The sequence below is a fragment of the Phragmites australis genome, chromosome 16, assembly GCF_958298935.1.
Source record: "Phragmites australis chromosome 16, lpPhrAust1.1, whole genome shotgun sequence".
Taxonomy (NCBI): Eukaryota; Viridiplantae; Streptophyta; class Magnoliopsida; order Poales; family Poaceae; genus Phragmites; species Phragmites australis.
In genome coordinates, this window is record NC_084936.1 from 4,944,789 (window position 1) to 4,956,568 (window position 11,780).

At 43.7% G+C, this 11,780-nt stretch overlaps 1 protein-coding gene across 1 annotated transcript; it reads right to left on the reverse strand.

Annotated features, from left to right (window-relative positions):
• Nucleotides 1-7,480: 7,480 nt before the first annotated feature.
• LOC133894993 (protein MIZU-KUSSEI 1-like) lies at nucleotides 7,481-8,461 on the reverse strand. Its single transcript, XM_062335215.1, has one exon. The coding sequence runs from the start codon at nucleotides 8,459-8,461 to the stop codon at nucleotides 7,481-7,483; it is 981 nt and encodes a 326-aa protein (XP_062191199.1).
• Between the last annotated feature and the right edge of the window lie 3,319 nt (nucleotides 8,462-11,780).

The following is an 11,780-nucleotide window of genomic DNA, read 5'->3' on the forward strand; positions in this document are numbered from 1 at the left end:
GTGAATAGACGATGTCTTGGGATCTGAAAGGTACAAGAGGAGGCTTCCGTCACGCGTAGTGAAACCTTAGCAGATGGACATGTGCTGAGAGGGAGCATTGTAAAGGCTTTGTAGTTGATTTCTAGTGCACACCTCGGTAGTGTGTAAGAGTTCTCTGTCGACCAACGGATGTTCAACAAAACATAATGAAATATCTTATGGATAAAGTACAACCTCTGCAGAGTTAAAACTGAATATTTAGCCATACACACGGTCATGAGCGGCATTGAAAAATTACCATAATTATAACTTGATGTTTTGGTTAGTCGGGTCAATTGTGATGGTGAGAATCATAATTAAGGATGGTCAATCATAGTGGTGGAAACTATAATTGAGGGATCAACCTTAGTGGATGAAACTTTGGTTGAGGTGTTGGTTAGTTGGTTAAGTCAAGATGGATGAAATCTTGAGGTGGTTTGTTATTCACTTAATTATTATCGCTTTCCAATTGTTTCTACTTAAATATTGATTTATGCAAGAGAGTCATATTAGCCTTATTCTTGTCAAGTCTTCATATGCATACTATTCCTTCACAACTTGCTGAGTACGACAAGTGCTCACTCTTGCTATCACCAAACACTTTGGAGAAGGTATCGAGGAGTACGCTGAAGATGGATCATTCTAAGATGCTTTCTAAGTCGATGATGCCTGTGGAAGAGATGTAAAGGATTAGAGTTTTCGTAGTTTATTTAGTTTCACTGCAGTTTATTTGGTTCTTCGACCCTCGAAGGTCACTTTTGTAAGTCAGTTAAGTGTGGATATTGTAATGATTATCATCAATGAAGTCACTATGTGTTGGGCTTGATTCTTAGGCACAACATATGGATGAGATTGGTTTGTTTCTTGAATTGATCTCGACACTGCCTTCTCTGCAGGGTCACACGTGAAGCCTCGCACAAGGACATCCAGGTTGAGTTAAGGAAAGTGACTCTTAAGACATCCTAGTGTATTTGATAAGCATTCCAGAGTCACCACCTCATGCTCTTCAAGGCTCGGATGTCGAACCATGTGTAGCCACTTGCTGAAGACTTCTCCCATCCGGACAACCTGTTGAAGATGAGTCAAGGTGTTGACATCCCTCGGGGAAGGGAAAGTACCTCAACCTCTTTGTGGGGTGGGTTGTAGTGTATTGTATGCCCCAGAATATGTTCCATTCTTCTACCCTTTCCAAGTAGTTGATGACTATTCACAACTACTAGAGAGTTGATGGTTGACCACCACCCCCTTGTCCTGTCAAGGAGTCTCCTTCCACTCGAGTTATTTAATCGTTCACTTGGATTTAGCTCATTTTGTGCCCATTTCTTCTTTTTTACGGATCCCTTCGAGGTAAGAAGAAGAATGATAATGAAAAATAATAGCAATAGTCATCTTGTAAGCGTCACTTTTACACTTTTATTTTTATTTAGTGTAAAAGAATTAATCCAGATATGATATATTTGGAGCGGTAAGACTTTAAATGCTATTCCTAACCCATCGAAATATCCAAGGTAAGACTAATCCCAACACAATATAACACCGAGAGATGACTGATGAGTGATGAGCTCAGTTGAATGAAGTGGGAGCTGCTACTGGCTAGCGGTACCCCCCACTCACTACGTGAAAAAAGTCAATAGTGGCGGGTGATAAACGACATTAGTGATGGGTCTTGTAGCTGTTACTCTTATCACGTCACTAATGATAAGTCATTACTAATGAGTCATTAGTAACGAGTCATTAGTAACAAGTTATAACCGTGACCTGTCATTAATGTTCAGTCATTAGTGACGGCTTGTAATTGTGACCCGTCACTGTTGACTGAACATTAGTGACGGGTTATAATCTTGACCCGTCACTAATGACCGATGAACATTTTTCATATTTTTTGGACACAAAAAAAGTCAAAAATATATTTTTTCACCCCAGCCATCTCATATGCTTCACAAGCCACATTTTTTTCATATTGTTTTCAAGTTTGTGTTCCATGGGAATCAAACCCGTGACCTCCTCCTCGCGTGTATAGCCACCTTACCACCTCTACTATCACGTAGTTGTGATAGAACCAGAATATTATATCCTTTTAACTTTCTTTGTCGAAGATCATTAGTGACGTGTCATAACCTTGACCCGTCACTAATGACTAATTTGTAAAATTTCGTCGACGGTTATAATTTGATAGGTGAATCAGAGTGCATTCTGTAAAACGGGCATAACTTTTGCATATAGACTCCAATTTTGATGTTCTTTTACTCTACAGATATTTAAAAAAAAAGTTAGATCCGTTTCTCCCCAACTTCATCGGGTTTGGAGAATTTTTTGAGGCCAAAAATGGCTTAGAAGATTGAATTCTCACCTCTAAAAGGTTTTGCACCATTTTCGGAACACGTGTTTGTGTCAATAGCGATCAAACCTTACATCAAACTTAAGCAAAAATATACAATGGTTCCTATTCTAGTGCTGCCGAGGTGAGAAAAAAATAAGAGAAAAATGAAATAAAAATGAAAAATATTTACGAATACCATCATTAGTGACTGGAGTTGGTCATTAGTGACGAATTATAAGTTAACCCGTCACTAATGACTAGCATAGGACAATATGTCACTAATAACTAGTCTAAGACGACTTGTCACTGATAACCTTATCATTAGTGACGGGTCACAATTTGACCCGTCACTGATGACCTAGTCATTAGTAATGGGTCATAACTTGACCCGTAATTATTATCATCAGTGACGAGTCATGTTACGACCTGTCACTAACGACCCGTCACTAATGAGTGATCATTAGTGATAGATCTATATATGGTCCAGTGACACATCTTTATTGGACCCATCACTAATAAAACGTTAGTGACGTATATTAAACAACCATCAACCATCACTAATATAGTGTTTTTTTTCCCTAATTTCTTACGTAGTGACTGGCCATGGAACTCGTATATATATACTACTGCCATGGGTGGCCAAAACACCTTTAACTACTTCAGTGGACTAAGCGGCCCCATATATAGCTCTATGTACATGGTTCTGCAGTTAGGAAGGTACTTCTCCAATTTTTCGTTCCAAAGATTACAGCCATGCCTAGCTCGCTCAAGCTCGATTTTTCTCGTCAACCTACCTTTTTGTATGATTTGAGTGACCTGTGATGAAACTCAATATGTAAACAATGGTGTTGTTTTCAGTTTTAGAAGACGAAGATGTATGAATGCTTATATTCAAGGTCAGGGTTTTACAATTTGGGAGAAAATCTTCAAACCTTATGAGGTTCCAGAGAGTAATACAGTGACGGCGTAGAATATGCCAGCCGTAGACGCGAATAGCAAGGTGAGAAACTTGATCATTCAACACTTAGGAAAGTAGTGTCTTCGATCGAGTTTATATCTTAAGTCAGCGTATTAGATATGAAAAGCGTTTTGTGATTACTACGAGAGTTCATCTAACATAAAAGAGGTACTTCAAGATTTATATAAGAAAGAATGTATGCGGTTTGAGATGAAGTATGGTGAGTCTCGATAACTTCTTTACTCGCTTTAGTAAGATTTTTAATAATTTATGTATTATTAATGTTACATACACAAACGTTAAAATACATGTTTATTACTAAGAGCTTTAAACATACCAATTTATGAGATGAAAGTCACATCAATTGGAAAATCTATTGTCATAAATTAGATGTCTTTTCTAAAAAAATGCTAATAAATCAATTACTTTAGTCCCTCAACCTAACATATCTCATAATAAGTCTTCTTCATTAAACTTTTCATTATCTATTTTGTCTTTACTAACTGATGATCAGCTTAAGCATGTTCCCAAAGAACATTTAGTACTACTCTTCACTTGTTTTTTTAAAGCTTTGCAGAATATGAGAATGGGGAAGAGACAAAGTGTTTAGGTCTTCAAATATGCTATAAATGTGGTGATACCAACCATATTCGCCGTAACTGTCTGAATGCATGTTGTTGAATTTTGTAGATAAAACATAAAAAAAGAAGAGAAAAAGAAACGTCATTTCAATGAGAAAAAGAATTTTCTCAACTGTAAACTAGCTGCACATAACACGAGGAAGCAAAATGGGAGGGATATGCTGCTGTATCTGTTCCTAAATACACATGGTGTTAAGATTTTAGTACAACAAACAAATATTTCAGAGACGTCAATACCCCAAGATCACGGTACATATATCAAAGAATAACATATCTGTGTATGCCTTCTCAAGGACACAAGCAAACATAATATTTCTAAACAATGTCTGCATCATGTATTTGCAAAGAACCAAGTCCAGATTGTGAAATTAGAAGCTGCACAACACAGTGGTTTATCTGTTAAGCAATAAGCTTTGCTCTGGCCGTACATACGTGAGCTGGTGCAGCGGTTCTTCTTCCATTTCTGCAGAATTTTACAAACATTGATCATGTACTTCCGACAATTATGCAGTAACAAGAGATTAACCTCTTGCTGATTTTCTCAATCACGGTCGATTCATATCAAAACGCATCACGAGTGTGCGAAAATCCCGCAGTTCCAATAACATAACATGACATGAGCAACAGCAGGGATACTATACACGCAGGAAGAAATAACGTACATAACATGAGCAAGCAAACAAAAGCAAGGAACCGATGGATTTACAAGACGTGCAACGTTGTAGATTAACTATTAAGTAGGAGAAAGCTTCTTCATACAGCATCGATCGTGACTTTGATTAGTTGGAGCGAGGCTTGGATCCTCCTTGCTCGGGTGGAGGTCCTGATCTCGACCTGATCTCGTTGTGCTGCAGAAAATCAATCAATCAATCAACAGCAGCGCATCACTGACGGATCAAATGAGTAACTAATTATCCATTCAAAACAGATTGGCTAATCACCCGATTAACTCTCGATCACTAGGAAGCAGGAATTTCAATTTCGTTTTACAATTTTTTTCATTTAATTTTAGTTATTTTTTGTGCTCTGCTATGTAAGTCCCACGTATCAGTGAACGAAAATTCTAGAATAGATATTTCGTTCTCAACCGAAATTACCGAAATTCGTGAAATTTCATCGGCCAAATTTTAATCCCTGCTAGGAAGTTCCTAGCAGGTTATTGGTTACGAAATGGACCTTGACCTGGGATGACGCCGACTTGGGCTCGCCGCCCGCACCAGCTGCAGGATCAAAGAGAGACAGGAAGGAATCGTCGATCAGCAGGAGATGCAGTTGTACGTTTGCGTTCAGGGACGACGCGGGCGCGCGCTTACTTACCTGCGTCCTTGTGGCCGCCGGCGCCGGTGCGGCCGCAGCTGGTGATGCAGCCGACGAGGCCGAAGAACTTGTCCTTCAGCTGCGCCGCGAGCTTCGCCATGGCACCAGCCTAAGTGAGTGAGACTGTGGGAGGACTGATGACCTCACTTGAATCGAGTGGCAACCTGGTAGGTAGCTGCTGCTAGGCTGCCGGCCGGCCACTACACACTCCACCGGGTACGGACCTCGATCGTTTATATACACCGCGGCAATCGGTGCACTGGACCGGATGCACGCACACACATGCGCTGGCAACATGTGCTTTCGAGGAGTTTAGTATTTCTGATGTGATCTAGTGGTGACTCCATATAGGGTCCATTCGACTTGTATTCTTTTAGTGCGTGTAAAGCAAGCCAGATTAGTATTTCTAATGTGATCTAGTGGTGACTCCAACCATTCCAATTGTATTCTTTTAGTGCGGACGAGCCTCTGATTCAGTGGCAAAATTCTAAGATGGGAAGGAGACAGTGGAAGTTTCGAGTCTTTCATCCTGTATATTTTTCCTGTAGAAACCTTTAAAGAAGACTGGGTATTGGAGGCCCTGATTAAAGAAAAAGGGCCAGACTATGATCTTCCGTAAAGGACATTGTCCAGGTTCGTGGTTCATGCACATTCTGATTGTATACAGCAGATGACATGATTACTACATTCACTAAGCCAATAATGCCATGGGCCTAAGGCATCGATTTGGACGATTTGATTCATTAGCATATTATGATCCATGATGGAAAAGTAGCAAGGTGGACAATCTAGAGAAAAGCTACTGCACATTCTGTCAAACAGATGTGCCTCTGTAAATTACTACTGTAGTTTGTTGAACAGGAAAGAAGGGGTTGTAGGGTATCAATTTACAGAAATTCTGCATATTTCTCGCACAATCTGTGTTTTGTAGAATCAGTCGATCTTTTGACCATTATTTATGCCCAGGGCGTCAGCTTTCTTCTTCTTCACCAGTGGACCTTGGTGCCGGGCTTAGGAGGACCTTGGGAGGCAGTCGGCCCGGCAAAGGTGATAGATGATGGGCAGGCGGCGGGGACTCCACCAGTTGCGGGTGGTGAAGGACGACTGGTGTACAGCATGGATGGCAAAGGTGTCGAAAAATAGAGTGGTTAGCAGTTTAGCACAAGGGTGCTTGTGGCAGCGAATCTGGCTATGGGAAAGCTGCCAAATACGAAGGCAGGTCAACGGGGAGGAGGAGTGACGTCGGCGTCAGATCAAAACGTAGAGAGAAAGAGGAAAAGAGCGATGACGGATTAGGAGGTTGAAGACAAATAAGAGTATCCAATGGCTCACAATCGTCGACCGATATTTTTTTTTAAAAAAAACAGATAATTGAAGTATAGCATCACCGTTATTTTCACAGCTCCAAATTACCCACAAAGGCCACAATCAGACAGCGAGATGAACACATAAGGCAAAAATGGACAGCAACATTTTCATCTACAATTCCATTCGGTGACTGCTTTCCTCGTACTCCACTAGATAGATAGCGCAATGATTCATAGGGCACAGATCGAAGAACAAGCCCCACAACCAATTGATCAACCAACTAGAGGTTAAATAAGTATAACCAATCTTTTTAGTGAGGTCACATAAGGCAGAAATGGACAGCAACATTTTCAACTATAATTCCATTCGGTGACTGCTTTCCTCGTACTCCAGTAGATAGGTAGCGCAATGATTCATAGGGCACAGATCGAAGAACAACCCCACAACCAATTGATCAACCAACTAGAGATTAAATAGGTATTACCAATTGATCAATTTGGGCGTTGGCTCGTAATGCATCTTAAGACTATACCTAACGGATTCTCTTTACGATCCGGAATTTCTTCGTGGAGGGATTTTCGTTTTTTTCAGCGCTCCAACGATTTTCTTTCACGATTTATTTTACAAAAGAATTTTTAAGGTCATTCTCTTCATAATAGAATCCTCTTATTTCTCTTTACGGTTATTTAAAAGAAAGTTGTTAGAGATAAGAGAAAATAAAAAAATAAGAATAATAAAGAAAATTAGAAAGTGAACAAAATGAATGAAAAATGGTTGAGATGGTCTAAGATCGTAGTCCAGGCTGCACGAATTCACGATACGCGGCGGTAGACGAATGCCCTTTACTCGTCTCGCATGCTTGGGGTACGAGCGTACGTTTATGGCGGCAAGATGAGAAGCATGGTTCATGTCGGCACGTCAGAGCCTGACGAAGAAGACGGCGAGCTCGGGGCCGGTGCCGCCGCCTTGTGGCGCGACCATGTACAGTGACTCCGAGTCCCGGGAACCGACGAAGTGGTCGAAGGAACCGCGCATGTACGGCACATCGTCGTCAGCCGCACCCTGAGCAGCCGCCGCGTCGGCCGGCGACGACGACCTCCCGGGGAGCACGCCGGCGCCCATGGACACCGCCCGTAGCGTCTCCATCACCGTCAGGTCGTCGTCCGTCGCCTCGCGCCGCACCGCGTACCCCGTCTTCCGCCCGTTGCAGAACATGGTCCACACCGGCTCGTCCAGCAGCTGCGGCGCGTGGCCCCGCCTCCGGCCTCTGCGCCCTCCGCTGCCGCCGCTCTCGCCAGCAGCGTCCGAGGCCGTGCGGCGCTGGGTCTCCAGGACGATGCGCGCGCCTGCGGGGTTGCCGAGCTCGCGGAGCAGCGCGTGCGTCTGGATCGCGAGCTCGACGACGAGGCTCGGCAGGCACCGGGGCGTCTCCTGAAGCGCCAGCGCGACGCGGCCCTTGCGGTGGCCGTACAGCGTCCCCGTCACGGGCCGGCACGGCCGCGCGGCGCCCGAGAACGACATGACGTGCGGCACCGGGCGGGAGTCCGCGCCAGAGGACGACGACGAGGCCGCCGCGATCTCGCCCGACGACCGGACCTGCAGGCGCCCGCACCGCGGCGTCAGCGTCAGGACGGGCAGCGCGTGGCGCAGCTTCTGGAACAGCCGCGCTGGCCGGGAGCCGTGGCGCCCCGACCGGGACGGCACCTCCAGCGTGTACCCAGGCGCGCGCGCCGGCTGCTGGTCACCGCCACTGCCATCGTCGCCAGCGCCGTCAAAGGAAGAGATGGACGATGTCCGGGTGCTGTCCGCGGGGGTCGTGCCGGAGGACGGCAAGCTGTCGCGGCGGCAGTGGGCGTCGTCGTTGGGGCGGCCAGGGGCAGGGTGGATAGCGAAGCCCATGGGCGCGCGGGCGGCGGGCGGAGATGCGAGGTGCTCGAACGCTCGTTGCAATGGCAGCCGTGCGAGGTGCGGCTTGGATGGCTAGCTGTTAGTTATCTTGGCGGAAAATGCGGGGCCGTTTTGGCAGTTAGGTTTGTCTGGTCGTCGTGCTCCCTAAGGTTGCGACGGTTGCTCTGGTTTTGCGGCTCCCTCGTGCCATTTTGGGGTTTGGCCTTGTTGTGGTCATGTTGCTGATCTCAATGACCATAGGTCCATGACGACACACACGAGATCAATCATCAAAGAAAATGGAAGGAAACAAGACTGAACCTTGTGGTTCATCATATCACCCTGCCATGCGAACTCTTCCGTGGCAGTTTGGCAGAAAGAAATTTTATGAGATCGAATCTTTCGTATAGATCCACGTAGCGCCACGACAGATGCCCCTGCACGTATAGGCACGCACACAGGTGCCTCGTGTGATCGCGTGTGCACAACACGAATGAGGATCTTATCAGGATCTTACGCGCAGGGTCTCATAAAATTTCTTTGCCAGTTTGGTGGAGATTGGCCATCTCTCTTTCTGTCCCTCCTCACATCCTCAACATATATCCCCAGACAAATGGACGTTAAGTAAAAAAAAAGGGACATTTGACGACTGTACAGCAAACATGGGCCGACATTGGATAAGACACACACCGTAGTCAAGTTCAATTTGCTTTGGTGACGCAGCAGTAGTCTAGCCCACCAACTTATGTCTAGCAATGGTGCAATTGTTGAAAGTGTTGTTGACCAATTTAATTTACGTAAGATATCCATGCACTAGTGGAACAAAGACAAAATAGTCTTGTAGCAAGAGTTAGTTTCTCCGAATATAGTTCTTAGCTTACCCTTCCTTTTTCTGAGCAATACATAACATTAGTCGACCATCCTATAAACCATGTTATTGTAATATTTGACATAAGGAAGTCTTCAAATAGTTGACAAGACATGCAATTATAAGCAAGTTCAATAAAGTTGGCAGTTAAAGGCTTACGGGCTTACGAATAAAACAGACGGAAACAGGGGTACATATCAGGTAAAAACACCCTAAAAGTTGGAATTTTTGCAAATTATATGGTGTCATCCCTTGTCATTGCACCTCTACCAACTAAATACATTGTAACAGATGGTAATGTCGAGTCAAGACTAGTAAACAAAAAAATGAGTAGGTAATTAAAATTTATTTTTCTTTAGGGCAGGGGCACATGCCCCCGTTTTATTTTTCTTTAAGCCAGGGGGCACATGCCCCTATTAAATTTTTTTAGGCATATGCAACAGAAAAAAACCCACCCTAAAAGTTGGAATTACTACTATAAAACACAAAACCGCAACTCTTAATCACCGTCAGTTACTAAAAAAAATCGATAGTGACAACTATTATTGCCGGTTTATATCAAGAACCGATAATGATAGTCCATTTGAAAACAACCGGTAATGAAAAATCATTATCATTGTTGATTCATGTAAAGAATATCGATGATTTGATACTCGGTCATATATTGTTGTAATATTGAAAATAGAGATACAAATGTATACGTAGAAGTATATCACAAACAGAGACACATAGTTTATATAGGTTCAGTCCTCCGAGTTGGGTAATAGCTATACGCCCTGTCTTGTCTTATTATTCTTGGATCACATAATACAATTAAGAAATATGGGGTGCCTAACCCTAATAACTAGGCGAATTTGGCTGTGTCTAAGGCTTAAGATCTAATAGACTCGGGGATTACTTCTATCATGGATCTTCAATGTGTGTTGGTCTTCTACTAGACTAGTCTTGAGGGGTTTCGCGACTTCGGAGATCTAAAGGCGCGAATTGCTTTTATAGGCTTAGATTCTCTTGAGTTCTATTGACTTCTAATCTATTGTTTTGGACGTGCCCCTCTCCCTACCTTATATAGTTAGGGGTACTCGGGCATAACCTATCCGGACTCCTCCAGGTGCAATCTTCTAGGATTGTTGGACTCCCAAATATTTAGGATTCCTTGCCGGATAAAAGATAGTTTTCCGGTTCGAAACAATCAGTTTCCTTGTATTTTGTCTACATACCTTACTCTGTGGTGGCTACGATCAGCCCCGTACTGGATAAGATACAGACGATCCTCATATACCCCCTTAGAGTTATACGGAACATATGGAGTTATATATCCTCGTCAGCTAGCCTCCCAGCTCTGCTCAGAAGAGGGTCGTTGGTCCTTAGCGTTGACTAGGAACTGCCTTGCATTGGGAACCTGTTCCTCCTAATCGAGAAATTCTCCGACTACATAGATCGAGTTCTCCAGGAATAGTATTTGATCAACCCGAGTTGTGGCATTGGAAATCCTGAAAAGATCTTAGGCTTTCCATCTTTATATGTTGTGTTTAAACCGCATGCACACGACTTTTGAAGTGAGTTGATATGATATGATCCCTGATAGATGTCTTTGAAAATCAGGAATCTTGGCTCACCAAACCCACCGTACGGTGCCGAGAAACGAAGAATCGCAACCACCGTTAGTTTCTTGATGGTTCTGTCGCTCCTTATGAGGCGCAATGTGGCGACTAGCAAGTCTTTATAAATGGAGGGGTCCAGACGTCAACCCTTAAACCCTTTTCCTTCAATTGAGCCAAGAAACCTTCCTTCTTCCTCGTGTTGATCATGGCATCCTCGTCCTCTTCTAGTTCCAGAGACCTGAGAACTCAACCATTGGGACCACCGTTGGCTTCTCTGCTAGGACCCTTGCCTCTGTTGTCCAAAAGTCGCCTTCACCAGCCAAACCTCCCTCACCAGCCTAGTCACATTACTGCATTAAGCTCATCATCGTCTCTTTTGATGAAGAGACAATGGAAGAGGAGATGGGCTATGGACCTGTTGCTACCGAGCTTGAGCAGTCGGCTGAGACTTCCACTGTCGAACCCTTCGCTTCATGCCAAGAAGAGATCGATTTGAGGCAGAGAAGAAGGAGGAGGCCACTGACTCCTCATCACCTTCTCCCTCCCCCTCCGGTGATGGCAAAGAAAACAATGAAGCGGCCAACTTCTACTTCAACATCTTTGGAGGAAGGAATTTGAAGCGTAGACTCTATTATTAGATTCTCTCTTCTTTTCTTTTTTTTTTCCTATTTTCTTCTCCCAAGTTTCCCGAAAGACTAGGAACTCAGGGATGTAATGTATGTAAAGTATTTTAGCTTACTTTTCAAGGAGGAAGTCTATTGCTAAAAACTTTTTGTAAAACACCTGTTCTCTTCCCTTACTGAGTACTAGTATTTTTTTTCAAGTCGGGTCCTTCCTGATCGAGAATAATATGTTCTATCGA

What these genes read in the sequence shown, in the direction of transcription:
- LOC133894993 (XM_062335215.1), bottom strand. Translation starts at nt 8,461, where the DNA reads ATGGGCTTCGCTATCCACCCTGCCCCTGGCCGCCCCAACGACGACGCC.